General features: G+C 38.1%; 1 protein-coding gene across 1 annotated transcript in view; it reads left to right on the top strand.

Moving 5' to 3' along the window:
- The window catches only part of SEPTIN14 (septin 14), an 88338-nt gene that overhangs the window by 47633 nt on the left and 16567 nt on the right, over positions 1-24138 (top strand). The window contains exons 8-9 of the mRNA XM_045075221.1: positions 3401-3569; positions 13890-14022. Coding sequence (XP_044931156.1) covers positions 3401-3569; positions 13890-14022 — 302 coding nt within the window. The remainder of the gene's footprint in view (positions 1-3400; positions 3570-13889; positions 14023-24138) is intronic.

The raw sequence follows: 24138 nt of genomic DNA, 5'->3' as shown, positions 1-24138 counted from the left end.
CCGTTAGTGTAAGACGGTTCCCCTTTCTCCACATCCCCTCCAACACATGTTGTTTCCTGTCTTGCTAATTTTGGCCATTCTAACTGGTGTAAGGTGGTATCTCAATGTGGTTTTAATTTGAATCTCCCTGATGATGAACATTTTTTCATGCGTCTGATAGCCATTTGTATGTCTTCATTGGAGAAGTGTCTGTTCATGTCTTCTGCCCATTTTTTGATATGATTGTCTGTTTTGTGTGTGTTGAGTTTCAGGAGTTCTTTATAGATCCTGGATATCAATCTTTTGTCTGTACTGTCATTTGCAAATATCTTCTCCCATTCCGTGGGTTGCCTCTTTGTTTTCTTGACTGTTTCCTTTGCTGTGCAGAAGCTTTTGATCTTGATGAAGTCCCAAAAGTTCATCTTCTCTTTTGTTTCCTTTGCCTTTGGAGACATATCTTGTAAGAAGTTGCTGTGGCTGATATCGAAGAGGTTACTGCCTATGTTCTCCTCTAGGATTCTGATGGATTCCTGTCTCATGTTGAGGTCTTTTATCCATTTTGAGTTTCTCTTTGTGTACGGTGTAAGAGAATGGTCGAGTTTCATTCTTCTCCATATAGCTGTTCAGTTTTCCCAGCACCATTTATTGAAGAGACTGTCTTTTTTCCACTGTATATTTTTTCCTGTTTTGTCAAAGATTATTTGACCATAGAGTTGATGGTCCATATCTGGGCTCTCTACTCTGTTCCACTGGTTTATGTGTCTGTTTTTATGCCAGCACCATGCTGTCTTGGTGATCACAGCTTTGTAGTAAAGTTTGAAATCAGGTAACATGATGCCCCCAGTTTTACTTTTGTTTTTCAACATTTCCTTAGTGATTCGGGGTCTCTTCTGATTCCAATAGATTCTTGGATTATTTGCTCTAGCTCTTTGAAAACTACTGGTGGAATTTGGATCGGAATGGCATTGAAAGTATAGATTGCTCTAGGCAGTATAGATATTTTAACAATGTTTATTCTTCTGATCTAAGAGCATGGAATGATCTTCCATCTTTTTGGGTCTTCAATTTCTTTCATGAGTGTCCTGTAGTTCCTTGAGTACAGATCCTTTACCTCTTTGGTTAGGTTTATTCCCAGGTATCTTATGGTTCTTGGTGCTATTGTAAATGGAATCGATTCTCTAATTTCCCTTTCTGTATTTTCATTGTTAGTGTATAAGAAAGCCACTGATTTCTGTACATTGATTTTGTATCCTGCCACATTGCTGAATTGCTGTATGAGTTCTATAGTTATGGGGGTGGAGTCTTTTGGGTTTTCCATATAAAGAATCATGTCATCTGCGAAGAGAGAGAGTTTGACTTCTTCATTGCCAATTTGGATATCTTTTATTTCTCTTTGTTGTCTGATTGCTGTTGCTAGGACTTCTAATACTATGTTGAACAAGAGTGGTGAGAGTGGGCATCCTTGTCGTGTTCCTGATCTCAACAGGAAGGCTGCAAGCTTTTTCCCATTGAGGATGATATTTGCTGTGGGTCTTTCATAGATAGATTTTATGAAGTTCAGGAATGTTCCCTCTATCCCTATACTTTGAAACGTTTTAATCAGGAACGGATGCTGGATTTTGTCGAATGCTTTTTCTGCATCAATTGAGAGGACCATGTGGTTCTTCTCTCTTCTCTTATTAATTTTTTCTATCACATTGATTGATTTGTGAATGATGAACCATCCTTGTAGCCCAGGAATGAATCCCACCTGGTCATGGTGGATAATCTTTTAAATGTGCTGTTGGATCCTGTTTGCTAGGATCTTGTTGAGAATCTTAGCATCCATATTCATCAGTGATATTGGTCTGAAATTCTCCTTTTTGGTAGGGTCTTTGCCTGGTTTGGGAATCAAGGAAATGCTGGCTTCATAGAAAGAGTCTGGAAATTTTCCTTTTGCTTCAATTTTTTGAAACAGCTTCAGGAGAATAGGTGTTATTTCTTCTTTGAAAGTTTGGTAGAATTCCCCAGGGAATCCATCAGGTCCTGGGCTCTTGTTTTTTGGAAGGTTTTTGATCACTGCTTCAATCTTGTTACTAGATATCAGTCTATTCAGATTGTCAATTTCTTCCTGGTTCAATTTTGGAAGCTTATAGTTTTCCAGGAATGCATCCATTTCATCTAGGTTGCTTAGCTTATTGGCATATAACTGTTGATAATAACTTCTGATGATTGTTTCTACTTCCTTGGTGTTAGTTGTGATCTCTCCCTTTTCATTCATAATTTTATGAATTTTGGCTTTCTCTCTTTTATTTTGGATTAGTGTGGCCAATGGTTTATCAATCTTATTGATTCTTTAAAAAAACCAGCTTCTAGTTTCATTGAGAAACGTATCAGTCTGCTCTCCTTTGGGTGCTGCAGAGCCCATATAAATTCCCCCTTGGCAGCTGGTAGAGCAGGTTCCGAGTTGCAGTCCCTGGGGATGCAGGATCTTCTGCTTGTACCCCAAACCATGGCAGCAGCGGCTGTCTGGGAAGCTCCAGACCACCTGAGAGGTTCCAAGCAGCGATCACACACTGAGATTTTCCTGCTGGTCCTGGGCTGGGAGTGCCTGGTCTTTCTGGGTCTAAGAGCACCGGGCTTGCACGCACCTCTCTCAGGGGAGGCTGCAGGTCGCACACGTGTCTCAGGCTCCAGTAGCAGTACACAGGTCTGAGAGCACCAGGCTGGGCCTTCACCACACCTCTCTCAGGGGAGGGCGAGGGGCTTGTCTCAGGCTCTGTAACACAGCTCTGCGTTCTGCCATCTGGTGAGGCTCCCAGCCCTTCACAGGAGCTGGACCCCACATGTTCTCAGGCATGCTGGCAGCTCAGGGACCAAGACCTGGTTTCTCCACCACACTCTCTCTGGCTCAGCGCCAAGGGAGGCTGTCCTGAGTCTGGGGACTTAAGCCCCTGTCCCTAGCCACCCCAATTCCCACAATTCCCCCCCCCCCACCGCGATCCTTTGCTCTTTCTGAGTGCTTTCAACTAGTCTCCAAGTTAATGCTGGTCCCCAGACGCAGGGCACTTTCATATTAGGGGTATTACTTTCCAAATGGTCGTCTCTGGTGGCTCCCTCTCCCTTTTGTTTATCTTCCGGTATCAGTCCGACATTCCCACTCTGCTTTACCTGCCCACTGGCATCTTCTGCCTCTGTAGAGATCCAGACATGTATAATTCTGATCTCTGGCTGATTTCATGGGTGATCTGAGTTCTTTGGTAGGTAATCAGCTCACTTTGGGGTACAAGTTGAAAAGGCACCTCCTCCTACTTCCCTGCCATATTTTCTCCCTCTTACTGTTATTTTAATTGTGCTTTTCATGCATACTTTCACTCAAGAATACTTATTGGGTGTCAAGGATTGGTAATGAATGTTGGTGTTTTCTTATTTTTCTGCCTAGTGGAAAATGAAAATCACTGTGATTTTGTCAAGCTCCGGGATATGCTTCTTTGTATAAATATGGAAGATCTGAAAGAACAAACCCACATTCAGCATTATGAACGCTATAGGTGCTGCAGACTGAAGAAAATGGGCTTTATTGATGTGGGTCCAGACAACAAGCCACTTAGGTGAGTGGAGAAGATCCTGTCAGAACAAGTTAATGGGTGATTTAGAAATCCCTAACAACCATGAGATTCAATCATTTGGAATGAGAATAACTGTACATTTCACATTCTGGGTCATCTTGAATTATATGTTTATTAATCACCATAGATGGATAGAGTTATTAGCAGCAATGTAATTCAAGGGACCATTTATATGCTCAAAATGAGTATTCACTATGAATATATGTTGAAATGTGTTTCCAAAAAAATATTATTTTGTTTTTATTTTTGTATTTTATATGAAATAGATGTTCATGAAGGAGATTTTCAAAATTGGCAAAGATTAATAAAGATTGGCAAAGGATATTGAGAAGGATGGCAAAGGGCATTGAATGTTGGATGAAGGAAAGAGGAAAAGCAACAGAAATATTGTAGAAGCCAAGTGAAAATAGTTTAAGAGCAGGTGTATTTAGTTATATTTAAGAGGAATAGGATTTGTGCTGCAAAGGATGACAGTGTGGTATGATCCAGGTATATTGATTTTTTAGGTACTTTGAAGACAAACAAAACTGAACTGATTGTCTTGGAATTAAATTTTGAAAGATGTCTGACTTAATTTTTATACTTTTATTTTGGGAGAAGAGATGGACTTTTTTTTTTTTTTTTTTTTAATTTTTTATTTTTTATAAACATATATTTTTATCCCCAGGGGTACAGGTCTGTGAATCACCAGGTTTACACACTTCACAGCACTCACCAAAGCACATACCCTCCCCAATGACCATAATCCCACCCCCTTCTCCCAAACCCCCTCCCCCCGGCAACCCTCAGTTTGTTTTGTGAGATTAAGAGTCACTTATGGTTTGTCTCCCTCCCAATCCCATCTTGTTTCATTTATTCTTCTTCTACCCACTTAAGCCTCCATGTTGCATCACCACTTCCTCATATCAGGGAGATCATATGATAGTTGTCTTTCTCTGCTTGACTTATTTCGCTAAGCATGATACGCTCTAGTTCCATCCATGTTGTTGCAAATGGCAAGATTTCATTTCTTTTGATGGCTGCATAGTATTCCATTGTGTATATATACCACATCTTCTTGATCCATTCATCTGTTGATGGACATCTAGGTTCTTTCCATAGTTTGGCTATTGTGGACATTGCTGCTATAAACATTCGGGTGCATGTGTCCCTTTGGATCACTACATTTGTATCTTTAGGGTAAATACCCAATAGTGCAATTGCTGGGTCATAGGGCAGTTCTATTTTCAACATTTTGAGGAACCTCCATGCTGTTTTTCCAGAGTGGCTGCACCAGCTTGCATTCCCACCAACAGTGTAGGAGGGTTCCCCTTTCTCCGCATCCTCGCCAGCATCTGTCATTTCCTGACTTGTTGATTTTAGCCATTCTGACTGGTGTGAGGTGATATCTCATTGTGGTTTTGATTTGTATTTCCCTGATGCCGAGTGATATGGAGCACTTTTTCATGTGTCTGTTCGCCATCTGGATGTCTTCTTTGCAGAAATGTCTGTTCATGTCTTCTGCCCATTTCTTGATTGGATTATTTGTTCTTTGGGTGTTGAGTTTGCTAAGTTCTTTATAGATTCTGGACACTAGTCCTTTATCTGATATGTCGTTTGCAAATATCTTCTCCCATTCTGTCAGTTGTCTTTTGATTTTGTGAACTGTTTCCTTTGCTGTGCAAAAGCTTTTGATCTTGATGAAATCCCAGTAGTTCATTTTTTTTTTCCTTGCTTCCCTTGCCTTTTGCGTTGTTCCTAGGAAGATACTGCTGCGGCGGCAGAGGTCGAAGAGGTTGCTGCCCCGTGTTCTCCCTCAAGGATTTTGATGGATTCCTTTCGTACATTGAGGTCCTTCATCCATTTTGAGTCTATTTTTGTGTGTGGTGTAAGGAAATGGTCCAATTTCATTTTTCTGCATGTGGCTGTCCAATTTTCCCAGCACCATTTATTGAAAAGGCTGTCTTTTTTCCATTGGACATTCTTTCCTGCTTTGTCGAAGATTAGTTGACCATAGATTTGAGGGTCTATTTCTGGGCTCTCTATTCTGTTCCATTGATCTATGTGTCTGTTTTTGTGCCAGTACCATGTTGTCTTGATGATGACAGCTTTGTAATAGAGCTTGAAGTCCTGAATTGTGATGCCACCAACGTTGGCTTTCTTTTTCAATATCCCTTTGGCTATTCGAGGTCTTTTCTGGTTCCATATAAATTTTAGCATTATTTGTTCCATTTCTTTGAAAAAGATGGATGGTACTTTGATAGGAATTGCATTAAATGTGTAGATTGCTTTAGGTAGCATAGACATTTTCACAATATTTATTCTTCCAATCCAGGAGCATGGAACATTTTTCCATTTCTTTGTGTCTTCCTCAATTTCTTTCATGAGTACTTTATAGTTTTCTGAGTATAGATTCTGTGTCTCTTTGGTTAGGTTTATTCCTAGGTATCTTATGGTTTTGGATGCAATTGTAAATGGGATTGACTCCTTAATATCTCTTTCTTCTGTCTTGCTGTTGGTGTAGAGAAATGCAACTGATTTCTGTGCATTGATTTTATATCCTGACACTTTACTGAATTCCTGTATAAGTTCTAGCAGTTTTGGAGTGGAGTCTTTTGGGTTTTCCACATATAGTATCATATCATCTGCGAAGAGTGATAATTTGACTTCTTCTTTGCCGATTTGGATGCCTTTAATTTCCTTTTGTTGTCTGATTGCTGACGCTAGGACCTCTAGTACGATGTTGAATAGCAGTGGTGATAATGGACATCCCTGCCGTGTTCCTGACCTTAGCGGAAAAGCTTTCAGTTTTTCTCCATTGAGAATGATATTTGCGGTGGGTTTTTCATAGATAGCTTTGATGATATTGAGGTATGTGCCCTCTATCCCTACACTTTGAAGAGTTTTGATCAGGAAGGGATGTTGTACTTTGTCAAATGCTTTTTCAGCATCTATTGAGAGTATCATATGGTTCTTGTTCTTTCTTTTATTGATGTGTTGTATCACATTGACTGATTTGCGGATGTTGAACCAACCTTGCAGCCCTGGAATAAATCCCACTTGGTCGTGGTGAATAATCTTTTTAATGTACTGTTGAATCCTATTGGCTAGTATTTTGTTGAGTATTTTCGCATCTGTGTTCATCAAGGATATCGGTCTATAGCTCTCTTTTTTTTGGTGGGATCCTTGTCTGGTTTGGGGATCAAGGTGATGCTGGCCTCATAAAATGAGTTGGGAAGTTTTCCTTCCATTTCTATTTTTTGGAACAGTTTCAGGAGAATAGGAATTAGTTCTTCTTTAAATGTTTGGTAGAATTCCCCCGGGAAGCCGTCTGGCCCTGGGCTTTTGTTTGTTTGGAGATTTTTAATGACTGTTTCAATCTCCTTACTGGTTATGGGTCTGTTCAGGCTTTCTATTTCTTCCTGGTTCAGTTGTGGTAGTTTATATGTTTCTAGGAATGCATCCATTTCTTCCAGATTGTCAAATTTATTGCCGTAGAGTTGCTCATAGTATGTTCTTATAATAGTTTGTATTTCTTTGGTGTTAGTTGTGATCTCTCCTCTTTCATTCATGATTTTATTTATTTGGGTCCTTTCTCTTTTCTTTTTGATAAGTCGGGCCAGGGGTTTATCAATTTTATTAATTCTTTCAAAGAACCAGCTCCTAGTTTCGTTGATTTGTTCTATTGTTTTTTTTGGTTTCTATTTCATTGATTTCTGCTGCTCTGATCTTTATGATTTCTCTTCTCCTGCTGGGCTTAGGGTTTCTTTCTTGTTCTTTCTCCAGCTCCTTTAGGTGTAGGGTTAGGTTGTGTACCTGAGACCTTTCTTGTTTCTTGAGAAAGGCTTGTACCGCTATATATTTTCCTCTCAGGACTGCCTTTGTTGTGTCCCACAGATTTTGAACCGTTGTATTTTCATTATCATTTGTTTCCATGATTTTTTTCAATTCTTCTTTAATTTCCCGGTTGACCCATTCATTCTTTAGAAGGACGCTGTTTAGTCTCCATGTATTTGGGTTCTTTCCAAACTTCCTTTTGTGGTTGAGTTCTAGCTTTAGAGCATTGTGGTCTGAAAATATGCAGGGAATGATCCCAATCTTTTGATACCGGTTGAGTCCTGATTTAGGACCGAGGATGTGATCTATTCTGGAGAATGTTCCATGTGCACTAGAGAAGAATGTGTATTCTGTTGCTTTGGGATGAAATATTCTGAATATATCTGTGATGTCCATCTGGTCCAGTGTGTCATTTAAGGCCTTTATTTCCTTGCTGATCTTTTGCTTGGATGACCTGTCCATTTCAGTGAGGGGAGTGTTAAAGTCCCCTACTATCATTGTATTATTGTTGATGTGTTTCTTTGATTTTGTTATTAATTGGTTTATATAGTTGGCTGCTCCCACATTGGGGGCATAGATATTTAAAATTGTTAAATCTTCTTGTTGGACAGACCCTTTGAGTATGATATAGTGTCCTTCCTCATCTCTTATTATAGTCTTTGGCTTAAAATCTAATTGATCTGATATAAGGATTGCCACTCCTGCTTTCTTCTGATGTCCATTAGCATGGTAAATTCTTTTCCACCCCCTCACTTTAAATCTGGAGGTGTCTTCGGGCTTAAAATGTGTTTCTTGGAGGCAACATATAGATGGGTTTTTGTTTTTTTTATCCATTCTGATACCCTGTGTCTTTTGACAGGGGCATTTAGCCCATTCACATTCAGGGTAACTATTGAGAGATATGAATTTAGTGCCATTGTATTGCCTGTAAGGTGACTGTTACTGTATATGGTCTCTGTTCCTTTCTGATCTACCACTTGTAGGCTCTCTCTTTGCTTAGAGGACCCCTTTCAATATTTCCTGTAGAGCTGGTTTGGTATTTGCAAATTCTTTCAGTTGTTGTTTGTCCTGGAAGCTTTTAATCTCTCCTTCTATTTTCAATGATAGCCTAGCTGGATATAGTATTCTTGGCTGCATGTTTTTCTCGTTTAGTGCTCTGAAAATATCATGCCAGCTCTTTCTGGCCTGCCAGGTCTCTGTGGATAAGTCAGCTGCCAATCTAATATTTTTACCATTGTATGTTACAGACTTCTTTTCCCGGGCTGCTTTCAGGATTTTCTCTTTGTCATTGAGACTTGTAAATTTTACTATTAGGTGACGGGGTGTGGGGCCTATTCTTATTGATTTTGAGGGGCATTCTCTGAACCTCCTGAATTTTGATGCTCGTTCCCTTTGCCATATTGGGGAAATTCTCCCCAATAATTCTCTCCAGTATACCTTCTGCTCCCCTCTCACTTTCTTCTTCTTCTGGAATCCCAATTATTCTAATGTTGTTTTCGTCTTATGGTGTCACTTATCTCTCGAATTCTCCCCTCATGGTCCAGTAGCTGTTTGTCCCTCTTTTGCTCAGCTTCTTTATTCTCTGTCATTTGGTCTTCTATATCACTAATTCTTTCTTCTGCCTCATTGATCCTAGCAGTTAGAGCCTCCATTTTTGATTGCACCTCATTAATAGCTTTTTTGATTTCACCTTGGTTAGATTTTAGTTCTTTTATTTCTCCAGAAAGGGCTTTTATATCTCTCGAGAGGGTTTCTCTAATATCTTCCATGCCTTTTTCGAGCCCGGCTAGAACCTTGAGAATTGTCATTCTGAACTCTAGATCTGACATATTACCGATGTCTGTATTGATTAGGTCCCTAGCCTTCGGTACTGCCTCTTGTTCTTTTTTTTGTGTTGAATTTTTACGTCTTGTCATTTTGTCCAGATAAGAGTAAATGAAGGGGCAAGTAAAATACTAAAAGGGTGGCAACAACCCCAGGAAAATATGCTTTAACCAAATTAGAAGAGATCCAAAATCGTGAGTGGGGAGAAAGGGGATAAAAAGAGGTTCAAAAAGGAAGAAAGAAAGAAAAAAACAAAAAGAAAAGAAAAAGAAAAAAAAAGAAAAGAAAAGAATTTTTAAAAAAAGAAAACACCTAAGAAAAATGTAAAATATATATATATATATATATATTAGATAAACTAGTAAAAAATCATTAAAAAAGAAAGAAAAAGGTAACAGTTAAAAAAAAAAAATTTTACCCGAAGGTGAGAAAAAAAAAAAAAATGAAAAAGAAAAAATTAAATTAACTGCAAGACTAAAAAAAAAAATCACAGGAAAAAAGCCATGAGTTCCGTGCTTGGCTTTCTCCTCCTCTGGAATTCTGCTGCTCTCCTTGGTATTGAAACCGGACTCCTTGGTAGGTGAACTTGGTCTCGGCTGGATTTCTTGTTGATCTTCTGGGGGAGGGGCCTGTTGTATTGATTCTCAAGTCTCTTTGCCCCAGGCGGAATTACACCGCCCTTACCCGGGGCCGGGGCCGGGGTGAGTAATCCGCTCGGGTTTGCTTTCAGGAGCTTTTGTTCCCTGAGCGCTTTCCGTAGAGTTCCAGAGGACGGGAATACAAATGGCGGCCTCCTGGTCTCTGGCCCAGAGGAGCCGAGAGCCCAGGGCCCCACTCCTCGGTGCGCCCTCAGAGAACAGCGCCCAGTTACTCCGTCTGCCTGACCTCCGGCCGCGCTCCGAGCTCACCGAGCCTGCGACCGGTTCAAGGTAACACGGAGCTGCGAGCTTACTGTCGGCTCTGTCTCTGTAGCCGGCTTTCCCGTTCCAATACCCGCAAGCTCTGCGACACTCAGACACCCCCGATCCTTCTGTGACCCTGCGGGACCTGAGGCCACGCTGACCCCGCGTGGGCTTCGCCCCGGTTTAGCCTCTGGCGCGATGTCCCTCGGCGGAACAGACTTTTAAAAGTCCTGATTTTGTGCGCGGTTGCTCCGCCGCTTGCCGGGAGCCGGCCCCTCCCCCCGGGGTCTATCTTCCCGTCGCTTTGGATTCACTTCTCCGCCGGTCCTACCTTTCAGAAAGTGGTTGTTTTTCTGTTTCCAGAATTGCTGTTCTTCTTCTCTTCGATCTGCCGATGGATTTTCAGGTATTTGCAATCTTTAGATAAGCTATCTAGCTGATCTCCGGCTAGCTGAAGCAGTCTCAGCTTGCTACTTCTCCGCCATCTTGACTCCTCCCCGAGATGGACTTTTTAATAAAGATGTGCAAGCCAGAATTTTTCCCTCAAAGTCAATTTTTAAAAATGAAGTATAGTTGATACCCAATATTACATTATTCTCAAGTGTACACATAATTATTTGAAAACTTTATACATTATGCTATGCTCACAAGTGTAGCCACCATTTGTCACCATACAACACTATTATGATACCACTGACTATATTTCCTATTCATCCCATGACTTTTTTTTTTAAAGATTTTATTTATTTATTTGACAGAGAGAGATTACAAGTAGGCAGAGAGGCAGGCAGAGAGAGAGAGGAGGAAGCAGGCTCCCTGCTGAGCAGAGAGCTCGATGCTGGACTCGATCCCAGGACCCTGAGATCATGACCTGAGCCGAAGGCAGCGGCTTAACCCACTGAGCCACCCAGGCGCCCTCATCCCATGACTTTTTATACCATAACCAGAGGCCTGTACCCCCACTCCCTTTTACCTATTTTTGCCAATCTCCCATTACCCTTCCCCTTGGCAATCACCAGTTTGTTCTCTGTATTTATTCTTTTGTTTCTCCTTTTCTTATTTGTTTATTTATTAATTTGTTTTGTTTTTTAGTTTCCACATATAAATGAAATTATATGGTATTTTTCTTTCTGTGTCTGACATTTCCCTTAACATAGTACTCTTAGGTCCATTCATGTCACAAATAGCAAGATTATTTTTTTTAAGGTTGAGTAATATTCTTTACACACACATACACACATACATACCCACACCACATTTTATTTATCCATTCTCCTATTGATGGAAAATTAGTTTGCCTCCATATCTTGGCTATGGTAAATAATGCTGAAATAAACACAAAAATTCATACATTTCACCTATCTTTTTAAATTAATGTTTCACTTTCTTTGGATAAATAACCAGTAGTGGAATTCCTGGAACATATGGTATTTGTATTTTTAATATTTTAAGGAATCTCTGTACTCTTTTTCCACAGTGGCTATACCAATTTACATTCTAGCCAACAGTGCATGAGGGTTCCCCATTGCCACATCTTTACCAACATTTTTAAATTTTTGTCTTTTTGATTCTAACAATTCAACAGTTGTAAGGTGATATCTCATTGTGATATGATTTGCATCTCCCTAATGATAATAATGTTGAGCATTTTTTCATGCTTTCTGGCCATCAGTATATTTTCATTGGAAAAAAGTTTATTCATGTTCTTTGCCCATTTTTTATCAGTTTATTATTTTTTTAGTGTTGAGTCATATAAAGTCTCTATATATTTTGGTTATTAACCTTTTTTTAAAAAAATTAAATTTATTTATTTTCAGTATAACAGTATTCATTATTTTTTCACCACACCCAGTGCTCCATGCAATCCGTGCCCTCTATAATACCCACCACCTGGTACCCCAACCTCCCACTCCCCCACCTCTTCAACCCCCTCAGATTGTTTTTCAGAGTCCATAGTCTCTCATGATTCACCTCCCCTTCCAATTTCCCCCAGCTCCCTTCTCCTAAGTCCCCATGTCCTCCATGCTATTTGTTATGCTCCACAAATAGGTGAAACCATATGATAATTGACTCTCTCTGCTTGACTGATTTCACTCAGCATAATCTCTTCCTGTCCCGTCCATGTTGCTACAAAAGTTGGGTATTCATCCTTTCTGATGGAGGCATAATACTCCATAGTGTATATGGACCACATTTTCCTTATCCATTCATCCGTTGAAGGACATCTTGGTTCTTTCCACAGTTTGGCGACCGTGGTCATTGCTGCTATAAACATTGGGGTACAGATGGCCCTTCTTTTCACTCCATCTGTATCTTTGTGGTAAATACCCAGCAGTGCAATCGCAGGGTCATAAGGAAGCCTTATTTTTAATTTATTGAGAAATCTCCACACTGTTCTCCAAAGTGGCTGCACCAACTTGCATTCCCACCAACAGTGTAAGACGGTTCCCCTCTCTCCACATCCCCTCCAAAACATGTTCATCATCACTAGCCCTCAGGGAGATTCAAATTAAAACCACATTGAGATATTACCTTATACCAGTTAGAATGGCCAAAATTAACAAGACAGGTTATTAACCTTTTATCAGATATATCATTTGCAAATGATTTTTTCCCATCCAGTAGGTTGCCTTTTTGTTTTGTTGATGGTTTCCTCCACTGTACAAAAACCTTTTATTTTGGTGTAGCCACAATAGTTTATGTTTGCTTTTGTTTCTTTTGCCTGAGGAGTCATAGCTAGAAAATGTTGGTAAAAAAATGTTAGCCAACATCCAGGAGATTACTGCTTATTTTTTCTCCTGGGATTTTTATGGTTTCAGGTTTCACATTTTGGTATTTAATTAATTTTGAGGCTCTTTTGTGTATGGTATAAGAAACTGGTCTAGTTTCATGCTCTTGCATGTAGCTGTTCAGTTTTCCAGTACCAGCTATTGAAGGGACTATCTTTCACCCATTGTATATTATTGCCTCACTTGTCATATATTAATTGACCATATAACTATATTATGTTATATAAAGATGTTATATATATAATATATAATAATATATAATAATATATTATATTGTCATATATTAATTGACCATATAAACCTGGGTCTGTTTTTGGCCTCTCTACAATGTTCCATTTATCTATGTATCTATTTTTGTGCTACTACTGTACTATTTTGATTATTTTAGTGATGATTGTGATAGTGATGATGATGACGCCTGGCTTAATTTTATTTTTATTTTTAAAAGACTTTTAAAATTTATTTGTCAGTGAGTGAGAAGCAGAGAGAGGAAAATTGGGGGGGTGATAGGCTGAGAGAGAAGCAGACTCCCTGCTGAGCAAGGAGTCCAATGTGGGACTTAGTCTCAGAACCCTAGGATCATGACCTGAGCCAAAGGGAGATGCTTAACTGACTGTCCCACCCAGGCATCCCTGCCCAGATTTATTTTAAATAAGAACCTTGTAAAGTAGAGGTTTCCCCAAATTTTATTATCAAAAGATGTGAAAAAGTATGATATATTGAAAAATGATAACAAGAAATCACTAATACAACTGTTTTAAACTTCTACTCTTCTTCAGACATACAATCTATATATTCTTCAATACTAAAACTCCCTTTTTTTACATCTCATGACATAAAAATTTCTATTTCTATACATGAAGAAAATGTTGTTAAATGTCCTTACATGGGACTTAACATACAATATATATTTTTACAGCTTTATTTATATTACAATTTTAATATGATAGTAATAAATTATTTTTTTGTAGTTTTCAAGAGATCTATGAAGCCAAAAGACAGAAGTTCTATGATCACTGTCAGAGGGAAGAAGAAGAACTGAAACAAAAGTTTATGCAGCGAGTAAAGGAGAAAGAAACAACATTTAAAGAATCTGAAAAAGAGGCAAGTATGCTAATCTGGTATAATTTGTATTCATTTTTAGGTGTATTAATCTCAAGCATTTATTTGATGATTTTAGAGAATATTTTCTATTTTTCAAAAGATATTTATGATATGATTATCTGTTTTGTATGTGTTGAGTTTGAGAAGTTCTTTATAGATCTTGGATATCAATCTTTTGTCTGTATTGTCATTTGCAAATATCTTCTCCCATTCTGTGGGTTGCCTCTTTGTTTTCTTGACTGTTTCCTTTATTGTGCAGGAGCTTTTGATCTTGATGAAGTCCCAAAAGTTCATTTTCTCTTTCGTTTCCTTTGCCTTTGGAGACATATCTTGAAAGAAGTTGCTGTGGCTGATATCAAAGAGGTTACTGCCTATGTTCTCCTCTAGGATTCTGATCGATTCCTGTCTCACGTTGAGGTCTTTTACGCATTTTGAGTTTCTCTTTGTGTACAGTGTAAGAGAATGGTTGCATTTCATTCTTCTACATATAGCTGTCCAATTTTGCCAGCACCATTTGTTGAAGAGACTGTCTTTTAAAAAAATGGGCAGAAGATATGAACAGACACTTCTCCAATGAAGACATACAAATGGCTATCAGACACATGAAAAAATGTTCATCATCAGTAACCATCAGGGAGATTCAAATTAAAACCACATTGAGATACCACCGTACACCAGTTAGAATGGCCAAAATTAGCAAGACAGGAAACAAAGTGTGTTGGAGGAGATGTGGAGAAAGGGGAACCCTCTTCCACTGTTGGTGGGAATGCAAGTTGGTGCAGCCACTTTGGAGAACAGTGTGGAGATTCCTCAAGAAATTAAAAATAGAGCTTCCCTATGACCCTGCGATTGCACTGCCGGGTATTTACCACAAAGATACAGATGGAGTGAAAAGAAGGGCCATCTGTACCCCAATGTTTATAGCAGCAATGGCCACGGTCGCCAAACTGTGGAAAGAACCAAGATGCCCTTCAATGGATGAATGGATAAGGAAAATGTGGTCCATATACACTATGGAGTATTATGCCTCCATCAGAAAGGATGAATACCCAACTTTTGTAGCAACATGGACGGGACAGGAAGAGATTATGCTGAGTGAAATCAGTCAAGCAGAGAAAGTCAATTATCATATGACTTCACTTATTTGTGGAGCATAACAAATAGCATGGAGGACAAAGGAAGATGGAGAGGAGAAGGGAGTTGGGGGAAATTGGAAGGGGAGGTGAACCATGAGAGACTATGGACTCTGAAAAACAGCCTGAGTGTTTTGTAGGGGCGGGGGGGTGGGAGGTTGGGGGAACCAGGTGGTGGGTGTTAAGTAGGACACATATTGCATGGAGCACTGGGTGTGGTGCAAAAACAATGAATACTGTTACACTGAAAAGAAATTAAAAAGGAAAAGATAGCTATTTATGATACAGGTTTGAACACAAGCTTTAAAAATTAGAGTCAGCAATTTTATTTTTTTCTAGAATATCTAATTCGCTTTTTTAAAAAGTGAAAACAATTTTGTAAGACCTATTTACCTTTGTCTTATCTTATAATTTGGATTTTCAAGCATAAATTTTAATTTATAACAAATTCAAGCTACTGACTTCTGTGAAGAGTCATTACTCTCTAACACTGCTGCTGCATTAGAAAATTTTCTTCCCTTTTATAAGTAAGTGGATAAATATTCACTAATATAAGACCTCAAGAACTTTTAGTTGATGAATCATGTGAGTTTTTTTCATTTCTTTATGTTTCCAAAGAAATGGAAAAAAAACTACTTATATAATTTTGATTATTTGCACCAACGCTTTTTTAACAAAAATATATTTGAAATCAAAAATATCGTTCTCTCAAGTGAATGTGGTTTTAACTTAAGAATTTAGTTTAAGGGCGCCTGGGTGGTTCAGTGGGTTAAACCTCTTCCTTTGGCTCAGGTCATGGTCTCAGGGTCCTGGGATCGAGCCCTGCATTGGGCTCTCTGCTCAGCAGGGAGCCTGCTTCTCTTCTTCTCTCTCTTTGTCTGCCTCTCTGCCTACTTGTGATCTCTGTCAAATAAATAAATAAAATCTTAAAAAAAAAGAATTTAGTTTAAAGCAGAAATAGGTCAATTGAACTTTTTCAATAGAAGCAAGATAGTGATTAGGTGCTGTATACCAGATGTCTCAATCATGGTTAATTGAACTATAAGTAATAAAAATTCTATTATCTTAAAGATAAAGGTAAAGTTTAGAAGTACTCAAGGGTTTCCTATGGAATCTAAGAACAGACAGTATAGTTGGATCTTAGGATAACTTAAACCCAGAGTACAAAGTGACCAAAAACCAAATCAATAATTTAAATCCTCTATTTTTTCCCCCTACCTTATTTGTGTACATCTGTTTTCTCCAGTTCTTCAGTTATATGTTCCTTCAAGAAGAACCAAACAAAAATTGGTTGTGCAAACTGAGGAGTTGCCAAAATTCTTAACAGAGATTAATGAATGGCTATAGGAAAAAATTCTGGCAGAAATAAAATATCCAGGACTGTAAAAGCATCCATACAGAACAAAGTGACAGGTAGCAGGCCCTCTAGGCTTTCTTCAGAAAAGGAACAACTTAATCACTGAAAACAGAATAAGCAGATAGAAACTAGGATTAGCTGACATGGAAAGTGGAGGCTCATAGAGGTAAAATAAGCTTTTAAGCACATCTAGCAGATAGATTAATCAGAATTCAAAATTACAATTTATAATTTTAAATACTTAAAAATTGATGTTTGTACATCTACACATTACTAAAGATTAGTTCATCTTTTCATTTTTAAAAAAAATTTAAATTTTAATTTCAGTTAGTTTACATACAGTGTTATATTAATTTCAAGTATACAATATAGTGATTCAACACTTCCATATACCATGCTGGGCTCATCATGTCAACTACAGTCCTTAATTTCCATCAGTCCTTTCCCTCTAGTAACCATCAGTTTGCGCTCTATAATTAAAAGTCTCTTTCTCTTTCTTTCTTTCCTTCTTTCTTTCTTTCTTTTTGTTGTTAGTTAACACAGAGTACAATACTGGTTTCTGGAGTAGAATTCAGTGATTTGTTACTTACATAAATCATCCAGAATTCATTACAAGTGCTCTCTTTAATAGCCATCACCCATCTGGCTTAACCCCCAACCGCCTCCCTCCATTAACCTTCAGTTTGTTCTCTATCACTAAAAGTCACTTATGGCTTATTTCCCTCACTCCCTTTTTTCTTTCCACCCCCTCCCATATGTTCATATGATTTCTTTATTAGATTGCATATATGAGAGAGATCATATGGTACTAGTCTTTTTCTGAGTGACTTATTTCACTTAGCATAATACATCCTTGCTCTATCCATGTTGTTGCTAATGGTAAGATTTCATTCTTTTTGATGGGTGAGTAGTACTGTATTGTATATACATACCACTTCTTCTTTATCCATTATCAATGGATGGACATTTGGGCTTTGATTTTTGCTATTGTTAAATATGCAGCTGCAAACATCAGGTATATGTAAACCTTTGAGCCTATATTTCATGTTCTTTGGGTAAATGCCTAGTTAGTGCAATTGCTGTAGGGTAGTTACATTTTTTACTTTTTGAGGAACCTCCATACTGTTTTGCAGAGTGGCTGCACCAGTTTGCATTCCCACTAGCAACACAATAAGTTTCCCCTCTCTCTCCATCCTCACCAACACCTCTTGTTTCCTGTGTTGTTGATTTTCATCATTCTCACAATTGTGAGGTGATATCTCATTGTAGTTTTGATTGTTTTTTCCTGATGATGAGTGATGTTGAGCATCTTTTCATATGTCTGTTGGCCATCCCATATGTTTTCTTTGGAAAAATGTCTACTCATGTCTTTTGCACATTTTATAACTGGATTATTTGTGGGTTTTGGTGGGGGGGGTGTTGAGTTTTATAAGTTGGTCGCTTATTTTGGATACTAACACTTCGATTAGATAAGTCATTGGCAAATATCTTCTCCCATTCTGTCAGTTGCCTTTTAGTCTTGTTATTTCTTCACTGTATGAAGCTTTTTATCTGGATAAGTGCAAATAGTTTATTTTGCTTTTGTTTCCCTGGCCTCAAGAGACTTAACTAGAAATAAGTTGCTATGGCTGATGTCAGAGGTTACTGCCTGTATTCTTCACTAGGATTTTAATGGTTTTCTATGTCATACTGAGATTTTTCATCCATTTTGAGTTTATTTTTGTGTATGGTGTAAGAAAGTGTTCAAGTTTCACTATTTTTTATGTTGTCATTAAATTTTCTCATTGTTTTTATATTTAGTCATTCTGAATGGTGTGAGATAGTATCTCACTGTGGTTTTGATTTGTATTTCTCTCTCTATCTCCCTCTTTTTAGGTTTGAGGAATTATTTTTTATGTTCAGTTAGCCAGCATGTAGTACATCATTAGTTTTTGATGTAGTGTTAAACGACTCACTAGTCAAATATAAAACCCAGTGCTCATCACAACACATGCCCTCCTTAGTACGCATCACCTGGCTACCCCATCCTCCCACCCTCTCCCTTCTGCAACACTCAGTTTATTTCCTGGAGTCCAGAGTCTCTCATGGTTTGTCTCCCTCTCTGATTTCTTCCCATTCAGTTTTCCCTCCCTTCCCCTGTGGTCCTCCACACTATTCCTTATGTTCACCTCTGAGTGAAACCCTATGATTATTGTCTTTCTCTGCTTGACCTATTTCAGCTAACATAATCCTCTTCAGTTCCATCCATGTCCATGCAAATGGTGAGTACTTATCCTTTCTGATGGCTGAGTAGTATTCCATTGTATATATGCACCACATCTTCTTTATCCTTTCATCTGTTGAAGGGCATGTCAGTTCATTTTACAGTTGGGCTATTGTGAACATTGCTGCTATGGACATTGGGGAGCATATGGCCTTTATTTCCTACATCTATATCTTTGGGGTTACTACCTAGTAGTGCAGTTGCTGGGTCATAGGATAGCTCTATTTTTAATGTCTTGAGGAACCTCTACACTGTTTTTCAGAGTGGCTATAACAGCTTACATCCATACCAACAGTGCCTCTCCAAAACTTGTTTTCTGTCATGTTAATTTTTGTGATTCTAACTGCTATAAGATGATATCTCATTGTGTTTTTGATTTGTATTTTCCTGATGGCTAATGATGTTGAACATTTTTTCATGCATCTCTTAGTCATTTGTATATCTTCTTTGCAGAAGTGTTTCTTCATGTCTTCTGCCCATTTTTTGATGGGATTATTTCTTTTGTGAGTGTTGAGTTTGAGAAGCTCTTTATAGATCTTGAATATCAGCCCTTTATCTGAAATGTTATTTACAAATATCTTCTCCCTTTCAGTGGATTGCCTCTTAGTTTTGTTGACTGTTTCCTCTGCTGTGCAAAAGCTTTTGATCTTGATGAAGTCCCAAACATTCATTTTTGCTTTTCTTTCCCTTTCCTTTAGAGACATGTCTTTTTTTTTTTTTAAAGATTTTATTTATTTATTTGACAGAGAGAGATCACAAGTAGGCAGAGAGGCAGGCAGAGAGAGAAGAGGAAGCAGGCTCCCTGCCAAGCAGAGAGCCCGATGCGGGACTCGATCCCAGGACCTGAGATCATGACCTGAGCCGAAGGCAGTGGCTTAACCCACTGAGCCACCCAGGCGCCCCTAAAGACATGTCTTGAAAGAAGTTGTTATATCCAGTGTCAAGGAGGTTACTGCCTATGTTCTCCTCTAGGATTTTGACAGATTTCTGTCTCACATTGAGGTCTTTCATTCATTTTCAGTTTATCTTTGTGTATGTTGTAAGAGAATGGTCTAGTTTCATTCTTTTGCATATGGCTGTTCAGTTTTCCTAATACCATTTATTGAAGAGACTGTCGTTTTTCCATTGGTTATTCTTTCTTTCTTTCTTTGTCCAAGATTACTTGACCATAGGGTTGAGGGTCCATTTCTAGGCTCTCTCTTCTGTTCCATTGATCTACATGTCTGTTTTTGTGCCACTGCCATGCTGTCTTGATGATTGCAGCTTTGTAATATAGCTTGAAGTGAGGCATTGTCATGCCTTGGTTTTCTTTTCCAATAATCCCTGGAGATTCAGGGTCTTTTCTGGTTCCATACAAATTTTAGGGTTGTTTATTCTAGCTCTGTGAAAAATGCTAATGGTATTTTGATAGTGATCACATTGAATGTATAGATTGACTTGGGTAGCATAGACAATTTAACAATGTTTATTCTTCCAATTCATGAGCATGGAATGTTTTCCCCTCTTTTTGTGTCTTCTTCAATTTCTCTCACAAGTGTTATGTAGTTTCTAGAGTACAGATCCTTTACCTCTTTGGTTAGGTTTATTCCTAGATAACTTATGGTTTTGGTGGTATTGTAAAAGGGATCGATTTTTTAATTTCTCCTTCTTCAGTTACATTGTTAGTGTATAGAAATGCAGTGGGTTTCTGTACATTGATTTTGTATCCTGTCACATTGCTGAATTGCTCTATGAGTTCTAATAATTTGGGGATGGAGTCTTTTGGATTTTCCACATGAAGTATCATGTCATCTGCAAAGAGAGAGACTTTTACTTCTTCTTTATCAATTTGAATAAATTTTGTTGTTTTTGTTGTTGTTGTTGTCTGATTGCTTTTGCTTGGACTTCTAGTACTATGTTGAACAATAGTGGTGAAAGGGGGCATCCTTGTCATGTTCTTCATCTTAAGGGAAAGGATCTCAGCTTTTCCCCATTGAGAATGATATTTACTGTGGGTTTTCCATAGAGGGATTTTATGAAGTTGAGGAATGTTACTTCTATCCCTATTCTCTGAAGAGTTTTAATCAGGAATGGATGCTATATTTTTTTAAATGCTTTTTTTTTTTTTTTGCATCAACTGAGAAACTCATTTATGTGTTTTATCACATTGATTGATTTTCTAATATTGAATATTTTCTAATATTGAACAACCCTTACATCCCAGGGATAAATCCCACCTTGTTGTGATGGATAAATCCTTTTAATGTACTGTTGGATCTTATTAGTGAATATCTTATTGAGAATCTTGGCATCCATATTTACCAGGGATATTGTTCTGAAATTCTCATTTTTGATGGGATCTTTGCCTGGTTTGGGGGTCAAGGTAATACTGGCTTCATAAAAATCCAGTTTTTATTCTGTTTCTATTTTTGAAACAGTTTCAGGAGAATAGGTATTATTTCTTCTTTGAATATTTGGTAGAATTCTCCAGGCAATCCATCAGGTCCTGGATTCTTGTTTTTGGGGGAGATTTTTGATCACTGCTTCAATCTCATTGCTGGTTATTGGCCTATTCAGGTTGTTCATTTCTTCTTGTTTTAGTCATTGAATTTTATAGGTTTCCAGGAATGTATCAATTTCTAGATTGATTAACTTACTGACATATAACTCTTGATAATAGTTTCTGATGATTGTTTCTATTTCCTCAGTGTTAGTCATGATCTTCCCCTTTTATCCATAATTTTATTATTTTGAGTCCTCTGTTTTTTTCTTTTGGATAAGTCTGGCTATTGGTTTATTGATCTTATTCTTTTGAAGAAACAGTTTCTAGTTTCATTAATGTGTTTTACTGTATCTCTGATTCCTAATTCATTGATCTCTGCTCTAATCTTATTTCTCTTCTCATGCATGGGGTAGATCTAATTTGTTGTTGATTCCTTCATGGTGTAAATAAGTATGTGCATTCGGGATTTCTCTGTTTTTTTGAGTGAGGCTTGAATGGCTATGTGTTTCCACCTTAGGACCTCCTTTGCCGTATCCCATAGATTTTGGACTGATGTGTCTTCATTCTCATTGGTTTCCATTAATTGATTAAGTTCATTTTTGATTTCCTGGTTGACCCAAACATTCTTGAGCAGGCTGGTTTTTAGGTTCTAAGTGTTTGAATTTCTTCCAAACCTTTTCTTGTGGTTGAGTTCCAGTTTCAAAGCATTGTTGTCTGAGAATAAGCAGGGAATAATCTCAGTGTTTTGGTATTGGCTGAACTCTGATTTGTGACCTAGTATGTGGTCTATTCTGGAGAAAGTTCCATTTGCACTTGAGAAGAATGAGTGTTCTTTTGTTTTAGGGTGGCATGTTCTGTATGTTTATATGAGGTCCATCAGGTCCAATGTGTTGTTCAAAGCTCTTGTTTCTGTGTTGATTTTATGTTTAGTTGATCTGTCCATTGCTGAGAGTGGAGTGTTAAGGTCACCTACAATAACGTATTCTTGTATTATAGTATTTGTGAATTTTATGATTACATGATTGGGTGTTGATCTGCCTTCATTGATCTTTGGGCATATCCTCTCTGCCTCTAGGACAGGATTGCTTCATTGCCCAGATTAGGGAAGTTATCAGCTAGAATTTGCTCAGCTATATCATCTAGTCCTCTCTCTCTCTCCACCCCACCCCCCACCCAGGGATCCCAATAATTCTGACATTAGAACATTTCATGGCATCTTTTATTTCTCTAATTCTGTTTTCAAGGATTCTAAGTTGTTTGCTCCAGGCCTCCTACTGCTCCTTCTTTTCTATTAGTTTGTCTTCAAGATCACTAATTAATTCTTCTACCTCATTTACCCTAACTGTTAGAGAATTTAGATTAAATTGTATCTTATTGATAGCATTTTTAAATTCTGCCACATCTTCTTTCACTTCTGCCCTTAATGACTCTATTTTGCCGTTAATACTTTTCTCAAGCCTGACTATTGTCTTCCTAGCTGCTACCCTGAAGTCTATTTCTGATATCTTGCTTAGATCCATATCCATCAGATCTGCTGGAGATACCATTGTCTCTGGGCCTTTTCTCTGTTGGAAATTCCTCCTTTTTATCATTCTATTGAGTTGTGGTTGAGGGCTGTACAGGTGAAAATAACAACCACCCTCCAGGCAATGGGCACCCTGGGAAGTTTTGGAGTAATCAGAAGTCACGACCAAAAAGAAAGAAAGAAAAAGAGATCTAGCCAAAATGAGCCCCAAGAGTAAGATTTATAAAGTAAAAAAACATAACAAACAAACAAAAGTCCAAGAAAAGAAAAAGGAAAAAAAACCGAACAGAACAAACAAAACCCCCAGACCAAACGAACCCCAAGAGTAAGATTTATAAAGTATGAAAACAAAAGGAAACAGAGAAACAAAAAGACCAAAAAAAGAAAAAATCCAAAATAAAAAGGTGGAGGGATGGTTATAATCCCTTGATGTGGGTGAGAAAGTGTATTTCAGTTCTTCCTGGGTGTATCTTGTTATCTTTGTTAGAGAACACAACTTTTCAGAGATACAGGGAAATTAAAGCTGGTGTATATATAAAGGTAATATTGAATAGGGAAAAAAGCTTATATCTATCTATCTATCTATCTATCTATATCTATAAGAAAGAAAAAGAAAGGAAAAAGTCTATGTATGAAAAAGTTCAAGTTAAAATGATACTATGTAATACGTTGTATTAAACACCTAGGTGAAATGGTAGTTGGGTGGGGAGGTTAGGTGAGCCTGGCGGTGGGTATTAAGGAGGGCACATATTGCATGGAGCACTGGATGTGATACATAAACAATGAATCTTGGGACACTGAAATAGTAAAATAAAATTAAAAATATAAAATGGTAAGTAGGTAAAAAAAACCAAAGAACAAGAATCATGAGAAAGAATTAAAAAGCGAGCAAGCAAGCGAGTGAGAGAGAAAAGTTATATTTGAGAAATATACAGGCTATGAGGTAATACCAGGAGCTTAATATACTGTTTCCCCTTGGTGCTGGGGTTTTATAGTTTTATGGGGACCCTATGGTGGTTTATTTTTTTAATTTATTTTTATTTCTTTTCAGTGTTCCAGAATTAATTCTTTATGCACCACACCCAGTGCTCTATGCAATATGTGCCCTCCATAACACCCACCACCAGGCTCATCCACCCCCCAACCCCTACCCTTCCAAAACCCTCAGTTTGTTTCTCTGAGTCCACAGTCTCTTATGGTTTGTCTCCCCTTCCAGTTTCCCCCAACTCACTTCTCTCCATTTCCCCAGGTCCTCCATGTTATTAATTATGCTCCACAATCAAGCAAAACCATATGATAATTGACTCTCTCTGCTTGACTTATTTCACTCAGCATAATCTTTTCCAGTCCCACCCA

The sequence above is a fragment of the Mustela putorius genome, unplaced genomic scaffold, assembly GCF_011764305.1.
Source record: "Mustela putorius furo isolate JIRA1106 unplaced genomic scaffold, ASM1176430v1.1 tig00000139_pilon_pilon_pilon, whole genome shotgun sequence".
NCBI classification, from domain to species: Eukaryota; Metazoa; Chordata; class Mammalia; order Carnivora; family Mustelidae; genus Mustela; species Mustela putorius.
This window is presented reverse-complemented; position numbering and strand designations above follow the sequence as displayed.